General features: G+C 42.0%; 1 protein-coding gene across 1 annotated transcript in view; it reads right to left on the bottom strand.

Annotated features, from left to right (window-relative positions):
* The window catches only part of LOC137323922 (disco-interacting protein 2 homolog A-like), a 215,398-nt gene extending 202,310 nt beyond the window's left edge, over positions 1 to 13,088 (bottom strand). Inside the window, exon 1 of the mRNA XM_067988011.1 lies at positions 12,861 to 13,088. Within this exon, the coding sequence (XP_067844112.1) occupies positions 12,861 to 12,939 (79 nt within the window). The 5' untranslated portion in view covers positions 12,940 to 13,088. The remainder of the gene's footprint in view (positions 1 to 12,860) is intronic.
* Between the last annotated feature and the right edge of the window lie 7,443 nt (positions 13,089 to 20,531).

Below are 20,531 nucleotides of genomic sequence, written 5' to 3'. Positions count from 1 at the left end.
AAAAGAATGGGCCTATATTCTCGAGTTTAGAAGAATGAGAGGTGATCACATTGAGCACATAAGATTTTGAGGGAGCTTGACAGGGTTGATGCAGAGAGGCTGTTTCTCCTAATTGGAGAGTTTCGAACTAGGGGGCATAAGCCTCAAGATAAGGGATGGGCGATTTACGAATGAGATGAGGAGGAATTTCTTCACTCAGAGCTTTGTGAATCTTTGGAATTCTCTACCCCAGAGGGCTGTCGATGCTGAGTCGTTGAGTATATTCAAGTGTGAGATAGATAGATTTGCGGACACAAAGGGAATCAAGGGATATGGGGATCAGGCAGAAAAGTGAAGTTGAGGTCATTGATCAGCCATGATCTTATTAAATACATAGAGGAACAGGTTCGAGGAGCCGTGTGGCCTGCTCCTATTTCTTATAAGGACAAAACAGTTGTGTGGTAAACTAGGGAATTCAATTAAAATTTAGCAAAAGTATTCGGTGTATCAAAGATTAACTGCGCATTAAGCAAGCTTGATAAATATACAAAACTGAATTTCCTTTGGAAATCAAGCTCTTGCACTGACTTTCTACTGCCTTGACACTCGTTCTTCATTTGCTTTTGAAAAATTTATGAAGTATGCACATCACAGCTTCATTAGCATCTTTTAAACAATCTGACATTGTACTCAGTGAAATACCAACATAATCTTCAGCAGTTGCTTGAAAGGACCCATGGTAAAAATATTCAGGGTTACTGTGACTTTGTACTGCTACAGAAATGCCAACAGTGACTGAGAGATTACGCAAATCTTCATGAATCAAGTCATCTTTGGGTAATAGCTGTTCTCCTAGTCTGAACCTCCTCACAGAGTGCTTCTCAAGTAAAATAACATAATTTATCCTTGGCCTTTAAACCATTTCACCAAAATAAGTTCCTCTAAATCATGCCCTCCGTGCTCAGCCCTAATGCTGCTCCTCAGAAAAAGATCACGGCGGTTGTTGACACAAAGATTGGTTAAATTATGGTGATAAAGTAAGAGATTTCAATGTAGTTGGAAACCAGTTTTTTTTTTAAATTGAGAAACAAAGGAGTCGGGCTAAGGTCCAAAGTGTGGAACAGTGCATGGTGTGGGAGAGAAAAGAACCCTGAGGAATTCCTAAGCTATTCTTAGGGGGTGGTGGGGGAAGGTCAGAGGTTGAGTCATCGCCTACAGCACAGACAGAGGGACTGATTCAAACCTTAATTCAGCACCCGGTGAAAACCCAAAATCATCTTGGAATCATATCCAATCAAAACTAAACACTCTAGGAGTTTTAGCCTAATTAGTTTTAGACACTATATTGATAGTTTATTTTTAATTCGTTCATGGGATGTGGGCGTCACTGGCAAGGCCAGCATTTGTTGCCCATCCCTAATTGCCTTTGAGAAGGTGGTGCTGAGCCGCCTTCTTGAATCGCTGCAGTCCGTGTGGTGACTTTTTGTAGCGAGACTGTACAACTGAGTGGCTTGCTCGGCCACTTTAGAGGGCGAGTAAGAATCAACCACATTGCTGTGGGTCTGGAGTCACATGTAGGCCAGACCGGGTAAGGATGGCAGGTTTCCTTCCCTAAAGGGCATTAGTGAACCAGAAGGGTTTTTACGACAATCCGGTAGTTTCATGGCCACCATTACCGATACTAGTTTTTTTTCCCCAGATTTTATTTAATTAATTGAATTTAAATTCCCCAACTGCCGTGGCAGGATTTGAACTCATGACTCCGGATTATTAGTCCAGGCCTCTGGATTACTAGTCCAGTAACATAGCCACTATGCTACTGTACCCACAAGCCCAGGACAGAAAACTGACCCAGAAAGTGCTTTCCACTGCAATAGAATTTTTTTTGCCAGACAGAAAATGGGCAATAAATTTAATACCTGGTAAAAAGCTCCCCATACTTTTTAAGTTCATGAAATTAACAATTGATAGTCCTTGCTCCTGCCTTCCTATTCCTTTCCCAGGATCAAGTTATAGTCCAGCAATTTTATTTTAAATTCACAAATCCTCGAAATGAAATCGCATTCATTTCGAGGATTTCATTTCCACATCGTTCACCTGAGGAAGGAGGTAGCCTCCGAAAGCTTGTGAATTTAAAATAAAATTGCTGGACTATAACTTGGTGTTGTAAAATTGTTTACAATTGTCAACCCCAGTCCATCACCGGCATCTCCACATCATGTTTCCCAGGATCCTAAGTGTTATACTCCACCACTGGGGTCCAAAACAAAAGGGAAACTAAACGGCTCGCTGTTGCATATTTTTACCATGATAATAAGCTACAAAACCAGATTACTATCAGAAGCACTAAAGCAATCTTCCTCAGTTTTAAGAAACACTGGCATAGTTGATAAATGCATTATTGCATGGTATGATACCAAGCTAGACAGCTCAGAATGTCTCAGGTTCAACTGGTGTTGAGTTAGTTGATATCATCTAGGTCAGTGCTAGGGGTGCTATAATTGGCTTCTGCAACCCTGATCTAGGCAAGGAGAAAAAAATTTAAGCCATTGTTCCTGCCCCAGTTGCTATATAACAACTTCTGCTGTAAAACGATTATGTGTGGATGTCCAGCGAGAACAAAGTTCAGACTTGGCTGTGATACCCTCCACTGCCAAACAGCTTGCAGCAATTACTGTTTTGGCCATTCGGGTGAGAGTTCAGAGGATTTCTGGTATGCGTGGAACTGTACCCTAGCAAGAGTCAGTGCCATCAGTGAAGGAAGGGAGAAAATTGGGGGCAAAAAGAGATAAACTGACTGGGGAAAAAATAAATAGGTAATGAATGGTAGTTTAAGTAGTGTTGAGTGGTGCAACACAGCTGTTAGGTTCCAGCATTTCTCAGGGCGACAGTAACAATTCATGTTCCATTGCTTGTAGTTAGTGAAATTTGTAATTGGGCCTTTATCATTTTCCTTTCTCTATCTCAGTATCCCAGGCAATCTAACTAAAACCTTGAGATTCCAAAGCTCAATTGATTTTGAAACCTAATGCTCCTATTACACTTTTGCAGGATTGTTGTGGTTGGTGTAGGTTAAGAATAGTCACAACACTGTATGCTATAGCTCTATTGTACTGCAGCCTTGTACACTATTTCCCAAATATGCTAATCACACGAAATGCCCTACAGCACCCATACTGTACACAATACTGCGCATACCACCATTAAACTAATACTACACATGGTATTATTTTTGTTTTTTTTTAAATTGCTGCATCACAGTTCAGCTTAAGCACGATGCCATAGTAGAGAAATATAGAAAAGAACTTGCATTTATATCACCCCTTTCACAACCTCATATTGTCTCGATGCACTTTACAGCCAATTAAGTAGTTTTGAATTACAGTCACACATGTCCGATCCTCCACTCCTCAGCTCCCAATTTCACCACATCACTGTAAAAGAATCCAGAACAGAAACCAGGTATTTCCCCTGGAGGGGGTGGGAAAGCAAATTAGATGAAACAGCCACTTGGGAATACTCAGCAACTAGTTTGAAACACCACTGTAAATAGCTTGAAAGAAAAATGGTGAGAAGATCACAGGAGGGTAGATTTTTCAGTCCTGCCCAAATTCAATCCAGAATGCAAAGAAAGCAGTGCAAAGCTAATCAGAAGTGCAGTCAGCTGACTGAATGCAATTTTCTGGGGTCAATTCATGTGCAGAATTATTTATTGCTCCATGTGTAGATTTGGCTTGGTGAAGGAAGCTAGCCTAATGTGTGGGGTTGGGGGAAGTAACAGAACTGAAAATTGCACTCAGTAAAACTTAAAAAGGTATACAGCTACTTAAAAAAATAAATGGCTGCACGAGGGCAAAATTTTTTAAGAGCCTTTGGAAAGTTCAAAACCATTGGTAGTCTTCCCAAGACTGAAGGGGGAAGTGGTGAAAGAAATGCCAAGCAAAAATGATGTGAAAGGGAACCTAATGTGCAGCACAAAACAGAAACTGTGGGCAGATGACTGAGCAATCCAGAAGCCTGTTTCATGAATGGCAAAGTGCAGCCATGAAACAAGTTCAGGTGCTGGACTGATATTTTTGGGTTGATTGGCATTCCACTGTACATTCTCCATAGGGCAGCAGTTCAGCACGCCAGGAACAAACCTGAGGCACAAAAGATAACGGTTAAAGTGGCCTTCGGTCACTGCCAGTGCCAGACATCTGGTGAAGTTTTGCTGCAAGTCACCTTGCAGCACACGGCACAACTCTATCACAGCTTCCTTTGTGAATCGTAGCCAACATTGTCACTGCTCCTCTGACAAGCCAAGGCATGTGTACCTTTGCCTGTAGATGAGATATAGGTGGTCAGGCACAGAGTGCCTCTGATGTAGCCAGACCTGCCTGACATCCCTCCAATGACCCTTCTGTGAGGAAATCCTTTGTGTCATTATCAAAGACCTTGGAAATGGAAATGCCACAACCGACCATGCAAGTGGAAACAGGAAAGCAAAACAAAAGTAGTTTCAAAATGTCCCCATCAATCTTAACATAGTGCTCTTTAAATCTATTTCTGAAAATAGTACAGTGCCCAGCACCCAATTTACATGGCTGGATAGATGCATCAGCAACATGACAGCTTAAACACTAGGAAATTCTATCAATATCAAAATGACATAATTTTAAGCAAATTTACATACTTCTGCCAGCAAACTGATGGGTTTTTCCTGCGCCATTCAAAAATCCTGTCAGAAGATTTGACAAGGCTTTAAATGGGCAGAGATCGAACAAAATGACTCTCCATCCCTTTTTCCAATCAATTTTGCCTATTTTACACCTGATTGGGTTGTTTATGCTGAGAGTTTAATCTGATGGGGAAAAGTAACAATAACTGAGAATTAGAGGGTCACATTTTGTTGGAGCACCAACAAACTGTGGAAATGGTTCCCTGCACTTTGTAATCACCATCTCATCCATGTCACTGAGGCACAAAATGTGAGTTCTAAAAAAAAGTTTTAAAATAATATTGGGGGCAGTTATTGGTCCATAGGTTAAAATTGTGCATTTTAGCAGTTAAACCAAGAGCAGCATTGGCAGAAGTCTGGAGCATATCGTCCACCCATCCTCCCAGTCAGGAAAAGGAGGTAGCAAGAGATAGGCGAACAGACAAAAACATACAACGAAGTGAAAAACCATATCCCTGGGTAAAACAATCATTCTATTTTTGTAATATGAGATGGCATGTCAGAGAATAGCCGATTGTGCCATTTCTTCTGCTCTACTCCGCACCGCACTACTACAATGTTTCCACTTCCTGCACCTGCCAACCTTGCAGTATCAGAATGAAATTGCCAGTTTCATATCTATTACTGCCAATTGTGGGCAGTTTGTGCTATGAAATCTGGGTTGAGGCTGGCTAAACCCATTACATTTGGGACCTTTACAGGCATGAGAAAGAGGAAACCTTCATCCATTGCTCTACTTTCAGATGAGACATTAAACCACTACTTAACATTAGATTTCTCCAAAACTCTATCAATCCCACTGAAAAAAAATCCCAGGATAAGGCTTTACGAGGTTTAATCTTTGAGGCAATACCAGCATGCACCCTCCTCTCCTCAGTTAGTCCAGAACTAATGTGTGTTTTTCTCATGCCAACCTTATTTTAAAATAGAACATTTACCACGCAACTAACTGGTCTCCTGTTTTTGTCTGGTGTTCAAATAAATGCCCAGAAACAGGACATCCCACGGCCCTCCACTAACAGCAATAGTGGTAATGGGTATGGGAACCAAGGCTAGGCAACTCTATCCCTTTATTCAAAGCTGTAGCTAAAATAGAGACTATATCAACCAAAGTGAAGAATTTTAATAACTTGGCAATTTTTCCCTCTAAATTAGTCAAAACACATCAGATTTTTCCCACACGAATACTCTAGGATCGAGCCATTGTCAGACTTCATCCTGAATTATTTAACTTTGTGATCCACAGTCACAAAGTCACTGCTCTTTTTCTTCACACAAAGTGAAGATACATCAAGTTTCTCACTACAGTGCCTAGAAAACCAGAAACTGTTAATAAAGCCTCTACTCTTCAATATGGCTTAAGATATACAATGAGGCACCAATGTATCCCAATTAGCAAATTACTTGCCTTGTAATGAATGGTAATTTCAAAGACATTGCAGCAACCTTCTGGCCTGAAAGCAGTTCTTCGGAAATGCCATTTCAGCATTCATGGGCACAGAATAGTTCCTTGTTAATTAGTGACATAACAGAGTGCAGTTGAAGACAACTATAATGAGGAAAGATGTAAATTTAGCACTGGTGACTGCTGGTTTATTGAAAGATTGATAGAAATTATATTTCAGGTTCCAACAGTGAACTCAGACATTTAAGCTCATCGATATTCTAAAATCCCTGGATCTGCCAAGTGCAGGTTTAAACATATCTCGAACTTTTACAGGACACCACCTGAGATGGAACACAAAGTTAGAGAAGCTGTTTGAAGCTTCCTTACTGGTATTTCATGCAGAGCTTTTGGATCATATAGAATGATGAGATGCCACTGAGGTATCTTCAGCAATTTTGGCATACCTATGTACACAAAACACATCAACTTCACCTTTGCCTTTAGTGTACACTGAAAAAAGCAGTTTTAGAGTACACATTGTTAAAACCACAAGAAAGCATAATCTTCTGAGTAATGCTTCACTGCTTTTGAATTGCATCAATTCCAGCCTGGTGTTTAGCCCCAATTAAGAATGAACGAACTTGCATTTACATAGCACCTTTCACGACCTCAGGATGCCCCAGAGCACTTTACAGCCAATGAAATATTTTTCAAGTGCAGACACTGTTGTCATGTAGGAAACACGACAGCCAATTGGTACACAGCAAGGTCCCACAAACAGCAACGTGATAATGACCAGATCATCTGTTTTAGTAATATTGGTTGAGGGATAAATTTGGCCAGGACACCAGAGAACTCCCCTGCCTTCTTCGGAAAAGTGCCATGGGACCTTTTACGTCCACCTGAGTGGGCAGATAAGGCCTCGGTTTAATATCTCATCCAAAAGACAGCACTGACAGTGCAGCACTCCCTCAGTACTGCACTGGAGTGTCAGCCTAGATTTTGTACTCAAGTCTCTGGAGTGGGACTTGAATCCACAGCCTTCTGACTTAGAGGTGAGAGTGCTATCAACTGAGCCACGGCTGACACAATTCATTTCAATAACACTAGTGATTTATGACTGGATTTCACTTATTTTTATTGTCTGGTTCCCACACTCATGCACACTTCATCACATCCTTCTTATGTCAATTTTTGCAAGTGTTACAAGCTCCCTTTGATTCAAAGCCATCAAAGTCTTTGCAACAAGCAATCACATTGTTTTCAAAATGATTTAATTCCAAAGTAGCTCTCTCTGAACATGTCTTGTAAAAAAAATCTCAATATAGAATCAGTCTCAATCACTGACTTCTCACTGGCAAACCAACAGCAATTCACAGACAAACATTACTGTGAGGGTGACCCAATCATTAGCCATGCCTGTACCATGGCATCCTAAAGGGCAACTGCTAGATGTCCTTTAGGAGATTGGAACAATGCATGAGAGGTAATAGCTTCAGCTGCATACAAGTCTTTTCAAGTCTACGTAAAAAATGAAATGAAGTGAAAATGACATAGCATTCCTTTGGACTAAGAACACATCACAGTAAGTGGTCCTTGCTCCCATGTTTGCTTTCAGGTTATCAAAAAGAAATTTTTTTTTGGATTCTAACCTCTCAACTTACCTTCCAGCCTCCCCCCACTCCGAGCGGATACAGAAAATGGTTCCCTCTCCCAAGACACTGCCCCCTTCCTTTCAAACTCACTATCATCCCCCCTCCTCAGAAAACCCACCTTCAACCAACTCATCTCTGACTTCCTTGTCAAGGTCCTTGAACACATTAGTGCCTCCCAGATTTGTACCCATCTCTGCCGCAAATCCCTGTTTGAATTTCTCCAAACAGATTTCTACCCCCTCTTACAGGAGTGAAACAGCTCGAACCAAAGTCACAAACGTTCTCCATTATTGTGACCATGGTGCGTTATTCTATCTCATCCTTGCTGCAGCCTTCAATATGACCAATCTCACAATTCTTCTCCAAAGTCTCTACTCCACAGTTCAGCTCCATGGGACTGCCCTTGCTTGGTTCTACTCTTACCTACCAAATTGTAGCCAGAGCATCTCTAGCAATGGCTTCTCTTCCAACCCCTGTGCCGTCACCTCCACAGCCCTCCCAAGGATCCATCCTTGGTCCCTTCCTCATCTACGTTCTGTCCTTCCTAATATCATCCACACATATGCAATCAGCTTCCACGATGCCAATGACACATGGTTCTATTCTCTACCACATCTCTCAACCGCTCCACTGACACTGTACTGTCAGACTGTTATTCTGACATTCAGTCTTGCATGAGCCATAACTGCCTCCAGCTAAACATTGGGAAGAATGAAGACATTGGACCCTCCCCCAACAAAGTCCATATCAGATTTGCTCATAACCTCAGCATCCTGTTAAACCCCAAGCAGACATTTTGACTCCATACCCTTTCCATCACAAAGACTGCCAGCTTCTACCTCCATAATACAGATCACCTGTCTTCATCCCCATATGCTTTCAATCCTCATCCATGACGTCCAGACTCAATCATTCCCCGACCAGGTTCCCATCCTCTATAAACTGGGACACCCCAATCCATGGCTCAAATTTAAAAATCTCATTACTGTGTTTACATTCCCTCCATGGCCCTACCCATTCTTACCTCTACAACCTAATCCCACCCGACACTCCTTTATATATTTATAAAAAGGATACATTATTAAAGAAGCAATGATTAGGTGATACTAAGACTGACCTTTAATAGTCTGTGGACTGTTGGAGGAGTCCAACAGTCAGGAGGTGTCTGGAGGAGCTAAGAAGTTCCCTATAGTTCTTGAAGCTTGTGGTGGGGTGGGGGTTGGGGGAGGTTAATTATCAGGTTCAGGCCCATCAGAAGGCCTACCAATGACCCTCACCATATCAACTGAACCCATTCGCCCCTCTTTCTCCCTTCCCCTCCAAACATATACTGGAATTACAGCATCTTTTCACTGTACTTACTCCGACTTAAAAATTGATTGTGCGAGATGACAATCACTTCTGAAAATGGCTTGTTTTCCAAGTTGCATCGTATACCAATGCACTTTGTCACTTTAGTCACAGCATTTTGCATATCTTGAACAACCAGAGATTAAGACTCCTCAGGACACTTCTTACTCTAATAATTTTTTTCCTAGGAAGTCATAACTTGGAACCCATTACCTCCCTCAAGTTTTTCTTTCCTCCAACAATCTACAGGTTTTTAAAACTGTTGGCTGATAATTCTCAATTAATTTCACCTCTCTTACTCGTCCATCTCTGAATCCTCATCATTACCTGGATATAGTTTCATTTATTATGTTACTTTTATAATGATTAAGTTGGCACAGGTCTCTCTGCTGCCATCTTTGGTAAAGAAATTCAATTTAAAAAATCCTATTTGATAAACATACAAATGTATCTATGTGGTGACTATTACCTAGGTTTCTTAATTTAAACAAAAGCTCTTGGAAATTGTTAATAGTTCTGGGCTGCTTCACATCTGAAATGATAAATGCAGAAAGTTCCGAAGGAGGTAAGCTCCGAAAGCTTGTGATTTTCAAATAAAACTGTTGGACTATAACCTGGTGTTGTAAGATTCCTTACATTTGTCTACCCCAGTCCATCACTGGCATCTCCACATCATAAACCTTTATAACACACTGGTTAGGCCTCAGCTGGAGTATTGTGTTCAATTCTGGGCACTACACTTTAGGAAGGATATCGAGGCCTGCAGGATGTCAAGGGTGCAGAAGTCATTTACTAGAATGGTACCAGGGATGAGACACTTCAGTTACATGGAGAGGTGCTGGAGGACTGCTAATGTTTTGCCGTTGTTTAAAAAGGGAGAAAAGGAATAGACCGAATAATCACAGGCCAGTCAGCCGAACCTTGGTGATGGGCCAATTATTGGGAAACAATTCTGAGGAACAGTATTAGTCGTCATTTAGAAAGGCACAGATTAATCAAGGCCCCTTTTAAGTCTGTGTTTGCTGATTTTTTTGTACAGGTTGCTGTATATTAACAGTATTACAACCCTAAAACCGAAATGATATTTTAAAAAAATCAGCATATTGTGATCTAACAAGTTTGATTAATCAAGGACAGTCAGCATAGATTTGTTAAGGGACGGTCATGTCTGACTAACTTGATTGAATTTTTTGAGGACATCGATGAGGGCAGCGCATTTGATGTCGTCTACACGGATTTTAGCAAGGCTTTTGACAAGGTCGCACATGGCAGACTGGTCAGAAAAGTAAAAGCCCATGGGGAAAGTGGCAGAAAGCAAAGGGTAATGGCCAACATGTGATTTTGTGACTGGAAAGCTGTTTCCAGCGGACTTCCACAGGGCTCAGTACTAGGTCCCTTGCTTTTTGTGGTATATATATATATCAATGATTTAAGACTTAAATGTAGGGGGCATGATTAAGAAGTCTGCAGATGATACAAAAATTGGCCCTGTGGTTGATAGTGAGGAGGAAAGCCATAGACTGCAGGAAGATATCAATGGACTGGTCAGGTGGGCAGAAAAGTGGCAAATGGAATTCAATCCAGAGAAGTGTGAGGAAATGCATTTGGGAAGGGCAAACAAGGCAAGGGAATACACAATAAATGGGAGGATACCCAGAGGTGTAGAGGAAGTGAGGGACCTTGGAGTGCATGTCCACAGATCCCTGAAGGTAGCAGGACAGGCAGATAAGGTGGTTAAGAAGGCATACAGGATACTTTCCTTTATTAGTCGAGGCACAGAATATAAGAGCAGGGAGGTAATGCTAGAACTGTACACAACATTGGTTGGGCCACAGCTTGAGTACTGCGTACGATTCTGGCCATCACATTACAGGAAAGATGTGATTACACTAGAGAGGGTACAGAGGATATTTATGAGGATGTTGCCAGGAGTGGAGAATGTTAGCTATGAGGAAAGATCGGATAAGCTGGGTTTTTCTTCTCTGGAACAGAGGAAGCTGAGGGGAGATTTAATTGAGGTGTATAGAATTATGAGGGGCCCAGAAAGAGTGGATAGGAAGGACCTACTTCCCTTAGCAGGAGGGGTCAATAACCAGGGGGCATAGATTTAAAGTAATTGGTAGATGGATTAGAGGGGAGTTGAGGAAAAATATTTTCACCCAGACGGTGGTAGGTGTCTCGAACTCTGCCTGAAAGGGTGGTGGAGGCAGAAACCCTCATCGCATTTAAAAGGTGCTTGGATATGCACTTGAAGTGCCACAGCCAACAAGGGCCAAGAGCTGGAAAGTGGGATAAGGCTGGGTGGCACTTTTTCGGCCGGCACAGACACGATGGGCTGAATGGTCTCCTTGTGCAGCGTAAATTTCTATGATCCTATTCTGAGATTGGAGAAGCTAGGGTTGTTCTCCTTCGCACAGAGAAGATTTGATAGAGGTGTTCAAAATCATTAACAATACTAATAGATGAAATAAGGAAAGGCAGAAGGGTCAGTAACCAAAGAACACAAATTTAAGGTGATCGGCAAAAGAGCTAGAGATGACTTGAGGAAACATTTTTTATGCAGTGACTTGTAATGATCTGGAATGCAATGCCTGAAAGGATGGTGGAAGCAGATTGAATAGTAACTTTCAAAAGGGAATTTGATAAATACTCAAAGGGAAAAAAAATTACAGGGCTATGGGACTAAATGGATAGCTCTTTCAAAGAGCTGGCACAGGCACGATAGGCCGAATGGTCTCCTCCGGTGCTGTACCTACTATGATACATAAACACACAAGGCATGAATGTAATCTGTTGAGCTTGATTCATAGAATATCTTTCAGAACATCAGCTATTAAAGACCTTATTTGCAGATCAACAGATGTGCGCATGCAGGGAAATATGGTTTGCTACGTATGCAATGCTCAACCATGGATCTTTAACAGGGATTTTAATCTTAAACCAAATACTGCAGTTTGCATGTCTGTGCACAGAAAAAATACTTGACATAGGATTTGATCTTATGTAGTATGCCATTAGCACTAACACACAATTTTTAAAAATTATAATGAAAACTTGTTAGATCTCAATATGCTGATTTTTTAAAATATCAGTTCGGTTTTAGGGGTGTAATACTGTTAACATACAGCAACCAGTACCAAAAAAAAAATCAGCAAACACAGACTTAAAAGGGGCTGAACTAACTCAGCCTTTTAGTATCTCCAGACCAAAAATCCATAAAGAAAAACTTAAATTGGTGTCACCTACAATAGCAATATAATTATTGGCATACCATGACAGCCTTTAATACTGACTCCAAATAATTGGGACTCTAAATTAAAGATTCCACTTATTGCTCGAGTGTATTTCCCCAATGAAACAAGCAGCCACCTCCAGTAACTCAAACCCATCTGAAGCCAAATAGCTGAAGCTCACGAACCAGCCTATCATCCTGGGTAACTCCAAACCCCTTCGGCAGGCTATTTTGCACGTAAACTGCTTCCCCTACCGTATCTGCATATTGCAACTTGTCAGCCTGAATGCTGCTCGTCCCCTTTCGCCAACACGGCCCACTTGCATCAAAATTAAATATTTTCCACGGGAATGAGCAGGAAAACGAGACTGCGCCCCTTTCTTTCCGGATCAGACACCCGGTTGAATCCAGACTGCATTGCCCCGATCCGCTTACGATGCCGGGTGTCGGCCGGCGCCGGGCTCGGCGTCCTCCGATTTTCACTGTGTTTTAAACGACCCCCCCCCACCACCACCCCGGGGAGCAACAAACTCTTACCTTCGGAAAGCTCGAGTTCGAGCTCGGCTAATTTCATCTTCACATCGCGAGGGAGGCTGGGTGTTTCCATGCCGGCCATGGCTTATAACCCACCCCCACCCACCTCTGCTCGCTTTTCTCCGTCTCCTCGTCTCTCACACTCTCCTCAGCCTCAGCACTTCCATAGCGCCAGCACGCGCCACCAACAGCCCTTCCTCCGTCCCCGACCGACCAACCAACCAACCCTGCACGCCACACCGCCCAGTGCGCGCGCAGCCCAACCGCCGCGCACACGCGCGCAGCTCAACCGCCGAGCCCGCGCAGCCCAACCGCCCAGCGCGCGCGCGCGCGCACGCACGTAACCCAACCCCCCCCCCCCCCGCGTGCGCGCAGCCCCAACCGCCCAACAGACGCGCGTGCCTTCTTCCTCACTAACCGCAACGCGAAAAAAACAGCGCGCCTCTCTCTCATTGGTCGCCAGCTCCCGGACCAACCCGCCCTGCAACAGCTGACCGGATCGGCGGCCTTTCTATTGGTCCCTATGTATAAATTCTTCCCCCCTATCCCTGAGCCGAAGTCCGCCTCTGGGCCTCTGGTTGGTCCAGAAACATTTTGATGTGCAATAGGCGGAGCGCAGTGGTGGAAAACAAACCGCGGCGGGAAAAAGGACGGCGTCAGGTTTTCGCCGGGCTGTGGTGTGGATGAGCAATCCGTAGTAACAGGTACATTTTTTTTCGTTAATTGAGAAGCCAATGTAGAGAGTAGATCCAAAAATTGGGAGGAAAAAGTGAAGATAAATCAGTTATTAGTTGAAAAAACAAGGTACTGCAGGGACTGAAATCGCAAAAGAAAAATAGATCATAGTTATATTGAATTTGTATAGAGCCTTGTTTGGACCACACTCGGGTACTGTGCACAGTTCTGGTCTCCATATTACAAAGAGGATATAGAGGTTATGAAGAGATTTACAAGGATGATACCAGAACTGAGAGGTTACAACAAAGACTGAACAGGCTGGAGTTCTTTTCTTTAGAAAAGAGAAGCTCCTTCACCTGACGAAGGGGGAAGCCTCCGAAAGCTTGTGAATTTAAAATAAAATTGCTGGACTATAACTTGGTGTTGTAAAATTGTTTACAATTAGAAAAGAGAAGATTGAGGGGTGACTTGATAGAGACCTTTAAAATTATGAAGGAGCTTGATAGGCTAATGGAGCGTGGATGAGGGTAGTGAAGTTGATGTGTACATGGACTTTCAAAAGGCATTTGATAAAATACCATATAATAGACTTGTTAGTAATACTAAAGCAGTGTGGATATAAAGTTGGCTAAGGGACAGAAAGCAGACAGTAGTGGTGAATGTTTTTCAGACTGGAAGGAAGTATACAGAGGTGTTCCCCAGGGGTCAGTGTTTGGACTATTGCTCTTTTTCATATATTAGTGACCTGAACTTGGGTATAGAGGGTATAATTTCAAAGTTTGCAGGTAACAAGAAATTCAGAAATGTAGTAAACAATGTGGAGGATAGTAACAAACTTCAGGAGGACATAGACTGACTGGTGAGAGGGGCAGACATGTGGCAGATGAAATTTAATGCAGAGAAGTGTGAAGTGATGCATTTTGATAGAATGAGAAGAGGCAATATAAACTGAATAGTACAATTTTAAATGGGATATAGAAACAGAGACACCTGGGGGTGCACACACACAAATCTTTGAAGGTGGCAGGACAAGTTGAGAAGGTTTTTTAAAAAGCATATGGCATCCTGAGCTTTATTAATGGAGCCAAAGAGTACAAAAGCAAGGAAATTAAGCTAAACCTTTTATAAAACACTGGTTAGGCCTCATTTGAAGTATTCTATTCAATTCTGGGCACCACACTTTAGGAAGGATGTCAAGGCCTTAGAGAAGGTGCAGAAGAGATTTACTAGAACGGTATCAGGCACGAGGGACTTCAGTTATATCGAGAGATTGGAGAAGCTGGGATTGTTCTCCTTAGAACTGAGGAAGAGTTAAGGGGAGATTTGATAGAGGTGTTCAAAATCATGAAGGGTTGAGACAGAGTAAATAAGAAGAAACTGTTTCTGGTGGCAGAGGGGTCGGTAACTAGAGGACACAGATTTAAGTTGATCGGTAAAAGCGCCAGAGGTGACATGAGGAAACATTTTTTTTATGCAGCATGTTGTAATGATCTGGAATGCACTGCCTGAAAGGATGGTGGAAGTAGATTTAATAGTAACTTTCAAAAGGGAATTGGATAAATACTTGAAGGGAAAAAATTTAGGGGGTGAGGGAAAGAGTAGGGGAATGGGACTCTTTCAAAGTGCTGGCACAGGCATGATGGGCCAAATGGCCTCCTGTGCTGTACCTACTATGATACATAGTTAGAATGCTACCACATGGAGTAATTGAGGCAAATAACATAGATGCATTTAAGTGGAAGCTAGATAAGTACATGAGGGAGAGGAATAGAAGAATATACTGATGGCTGGGAGTAGGCTCGTGTGGAGCATTAACATCAGCATAGACCTATTGGGCCTAATGGCCTGATGCTGTACAGCACAGGAGGAGGTCTGTTCCAGCTCTTTAAAAGAGCTATTGAATTAGTCCCATTCCTCTGCTCCTCCCCATAGCCCTGTAGATTTTTTCCCTTCCAATATTTATCTAATTCCTTTTTGAAAGTTACTATTAAATCTGCTTCAACCACCCTTTCAAGCAGTGCATTCCACAACTCGCTGCATTTAAAAAAAAAAGTTTCCTTATATCACCTTAAATCTGTGTCCTCTGGTTACTGATCCTTCTACCTCTGAAAACAGTTTCTCCTTATTTACTCTGTCAAAACCGTTCATGATTTTGAACACCTCTATCCAATCTCCCCTTAACCTTCTTTGTTATAAAGAGAACAACCCCAGCTTCTTCAATCTCTCCACATAACTGTCGTCCCTCATCCCTGGCACCATTCTAGTAAATCTCTTCTGACCTTCTCTAAGGCCTTGTCAACCTTCCTAAAGTGTGAAGCCCAGAACTGAACACAGTACTCCAGCTGAGGCCTAACCAGTGTTTTATAAACCTTTAGCATAACTTCCTTGCTTTTGTACTCCATGCCTTTATTAATAAAGCCCAGGATCCCATTTGCTATTTTAACAGCCTTCTCAACTTGTCCTGCCACCTTCAAAGATTTGTGTATGTGCACCCCCAGGTCTCTTTGTTCCTGCACCCGCTTTTAATATTGTGCTATTTAATTTATATTGCCTCTCCTCATTCTTTCTACCAAAATGTATCACTTCACATTTTTCTGTTTTAAATTTCATCTGCTATGTGTCTACCCATCTCACCAGTCTGTCTAAGTCCTCCTGAAGTCTGTTACTATCCTCCATATTGTTTACCACATTTCTGAGTTTTATCATCTGCAAACTTTGAAATGATACCCTCTATACCCAAGTCTAGGTCATTAATGTATATCAAAAAGAGCAGTGGTCCTAATACTGACCCCTGGGGAACACCACTATATACTTCCAAAAAACAACCATTCAACATCCCTCTCTACTTTCTGTCCCCGAGCCAATTTTGTATCCACGCTGCTGGGGTAGTGCCTTCTACATTCTTACCACTCTTTGGATAAAGAAATTTCTCTTGAATTTCCTCTCAGCAACTAGTTCATATTTATGACCTAGTTTTGGAATCCCCCAAAGTGGAAACATTTTCTCCATCTACCTTATCAATCCCTACCATTAACTTAAAGACCTCTTAGGTCACCCCTCAGCCTTCTCTTTTTTTTTCCTAGAGAAAAGAGCCCTAGCCTGTTCAGCCTTTCCTGATATAGATATCCTCTCTGTTTTGGTACCATCCTTGTGAATCTTTTTTGCATCCTCTCCAATGCCTCCTATAGCCTTTCTATAATATGGAGACCAGAACTATGCACAATACTCCAAATGTGGTCGAATCAAGGTTCTGTACAAGTTTTACATCTTTGCTTTTCAATTCTATCCCTCTAGAAATGAACCCCACGGCTTGATTTACCTTTTTTTTTGTGGCCTTATTATCACTAAAAGTAGCAGTGTAGGTTTTGTGTATCTGTACCCCTAGATCGCTTTGCTCCTCTACCTCATTTAGGCTCTTATAATCCAAGCAGTATGTGGCCTCCTTATTCTTCCTACCAAAATGCATCACCTCACACTTATCTATATTGCCATTTATTTTCCAATTACATGGCCATTCTGCAAGTTTATTAACGTCCTCTTGCACGTTGACTCATTCTTCCTTTTTGTATTAACTATACCCCCTCCCCCCCCCCCCCCCCTCCACCCCCAATTTTGGGGTTGGCTGCAAATTTTGAAATTGTGCTTCTAATTCCCAAATCCAAATTGTTAATGTAAATATGAACAACAGTGTTCCCAGCACCGATCCCTGCAGAACACCACTTCCCACCTTTTGCTAGTCTGAGTAGCTCCCCTCAACCTCAACTCTTTCTCTCTTTTCTGATTTGTAGCCAATTTGCTACCCATTCTGCTACCTGTCCCCTGACTCCACATTCTCTGACCTTAGCCACGAGCCTACTATACGGTACCTTATTGAAGGCCTTCTGAAAATCCAAATATATTATATCTACTGCATTACCCTTTTTCTACTCTTTCTGTTACTACTTCAAAGAATTCAGTAAGGTTGGTCAAGCATGACTTTCCCTTCTGAAATCCTTGCTGATTATTCTTTATTATACTTTTGTTCTCTAAATGTCTTTCTATTACATCTTTGAGTAAAGATTCCATTATCTTTCCTACCACCGACGTTAAGCTAACTGGTCTATAGTTCTCTGGACTTGTCCTATCTCCCCTTTTTTTAAATATGGAAATGATATTAGCTGTCTGCCAGTCCTCTGGCACTATTCCGTTTTCCAGTGAATTTTTATATATATGTAATAGTGCCTCTGCTATCTGCTCCCGAACTTCTTTTAATATTCATGGATGCAATCCATCCGGTCCAGGGGTCTTATTCTCCCTAAGTTTGATTAGTTTATCAATTATCTCCTCCCTTTCTATCTTAAATATTTTAATATCTTTTTCGATTTCTTCCTCTTATATCCTGCTCGCCTTGTGAGTCTTCCTGGTAAGTACGGAGGCAAAGTAACTGTTCAATATTTTTGCCATTTCGCTGTCATTACCTGTGAGTTTATCTTGTGCATCCGTTAGTGGCCCTATCCCGATTCTGATTTTTCTTTTGTGTGCCTGTCGAATACTTTACTGTTGCTTTTTATATTCCATGATAATTTAATCTTAGTTCCTCTTTGCTTTCCTAATTGTTTTATAGACTTCTTTCCTAACACCTTCATATTCCCTTTCATCATCCTCTCCTTTTATTGTCGATGTACTTAGAATATGCCTTTTCCTTTAGTTTCAATTTTACCCTTATCTCTTTTTATTCATCCATAGTGTTTCATTATTAGCTAGTTCTTGCTTTTTAGAGGAATGTATTTCTCCTGAACTTTCATGATCACCATTTTAAATATTACCTGCTGCTGTTCTGTTTCTTTATCTGTCAAGACTTTTTTCCAGTTTACCTTTTCATATTTCTCATTCTCATCGCCCTCAAGATTAGCTTTTTTCCAATCTCTAATTTGGTCTTTGAGAAAGACATACGCAAGACTATCATTATTTCAAACCTTATCATGTTGTAATCACTACTACTTAGATGTCCCCCTACGCTTAATTCTTTTATCTGTTCTGGTTCATTTCCCATTACTGGATCCAGCAGTGATTTCTCTCTTAAAATCTTAGAATCATAGAAGTTTACAACATGGAAACAGGCCCTTCGGCCCAACATGTCCATGTCGCCCAGTTTATACCACTAAGCTAGTCCCAATTGCCTGCACTTGGCCCATATCCCTCTATACCCATCTTACCCATGTAACTGTCCAAATGCTTTTTAAAAGACAAAATTGTACCTGCCTCTACTACTGCCTCTGGCAGCTCGTTCCAGACACTCACCACCCTTTGAGTGAAAAAATTGCCCCTCTGGACCCTTTTGTATCTCTCCCCTCTCACCTTAAATCTATGCCCCTTCGTTATAGACTCCCCTACCTTTGGGAAAAGATTTTGACTATCTACCTTATCTATGCCCCTCATTATTTTATAGACTTCTATAAGATCACCCCTAAACCTCCTACTCTCCAGGGAAAAAAGTCTCAGTGTATCTAACCTCTCCCTATAAGTCAAACCATCAAGTCCTGGTAGCATCCCAGTAAATCTTTTCTGCACTCTTTCTAGTTTAATAATATCCTTTTCTATAATAGGGTGACCAGAACTGTACACAGTATTCCAAGTGTGGCCTTACTAATGTCTTGTACAACTTCAACAAGACATCCCAACTCCTGTATTCAATGTTCTGACCAATGAAACCAAGCATGCTGAATGCCTTCTTCACCACCCTATCCACCTGTGACTCCACTTTCAAGGAGCTATGAACCTGTACTCCCAAATCTCTTTGTTCTATAACTCTCCCCAACGCCCTACCATTAACGGAGTAGGTCCTGGCCCGATTCGATCTACCAAAATGCATCACCTCACATTTATCTAAATTAAACTCCATCTGACATTCATCGGCCCACTGGCCCAATTTATCAAGATCCCGTTGCAATCCGAGATAACCTTCTTCACTGTCCACAATGCCACCAATCTTGGTGTCATCTGCAAACTTACTAACCATTCCTCCTAAATTCTCATCCAAATCATTAATATAAATAACAAATAACAGCGGACCCAGCACCGATCCCTGAGGCACACCGCTGGTCACAGGCCTCCAGTTTGAAAAACAACCCTCTACAACCACCCTCTGTCTTCTGTCGTCAATCCAATTTTGTATCCAATTGGCTACCTCACCTTGGATCCCGTGAGATTTAACCTTATGTAACAACCTACCATGCGGTACCTTGTCAAAGGCTTTGCTAAAGCCCATGTGGACCATGTCTACTGCACAGCCCTCATCTATCTTCTTGGTTACCCCTTCAAAAAACTCAAATCAAATTCGTGAGACATGATTTTCCTCTCTCAAAACCATGCTGACTGTTCCGAATCAGTCCCTGCCTCTCCAAATGCCTGGAGATCCTGTCTCTCAGAATACCCTCTAACAACTTACCCACTACAGATGTCAGGCTCACCGGTCTGTAGTTCCCAGGCTTTTCCCTGCCGCCCTTCTTAAACAAAGGCACAACATTTGCTACCCTCCAATCTTCAGGCACCTCGCCTGTAGTTGTCGATGATTCAAATATCTCTGCTAGGGGACCTGCAATTTCCTCCCTAACCTCCCATAACGTCCTGGGATACATTTCATCAGGTCCCGGAGATTTATCTACCTTGATGCGCATTAAGACTTCCAGCACCTCCCTCTCTGTAATATGTACACTCCTCAAGACATCACTATTTATTTCCCCAAGTTCCCTAACATCCATGCCTTTCTCAACCGTAAATAGCGATGTGAAATATTCATTTAGGATCTCACCCATCTCTTGTGGTTCCGCACATAGATGACCTTGTTGATCCTTAAGAGGCCCTACTCTCTCCCTCGTTACTCTTTTGCCCTTCATGTATTTGTAGAAGCTCTTTGGATTCTCCTTTGCCTTATCTGCCAAAGCAATCTCATGTCCCCTTTTTGCCCTCCTGATTTCTCTCTTAACTCTACTCCGGCAATCTCTATACTCTTCAAGG

Source organism: Heptranchias perlo, chromosome 7 (assembly GCF_035084215.1).
Source record: "Heptranchias perlo isolate sHepPer1 chromosome 7, sHepPer1.hap1, whole genome shotgun sequence".
Taxonomy (NCBI): Eukaryota; Metazoa; Chordata; class Chondrichthyes; order Hexanchiformes; family Hexanchidae; genus Heptranchias; species Heptranchias perlo.
Note: the sequence above shows the minus strand (reverse complement) of the source record. Positions and strands in the feature narration are given on the sequence as shown.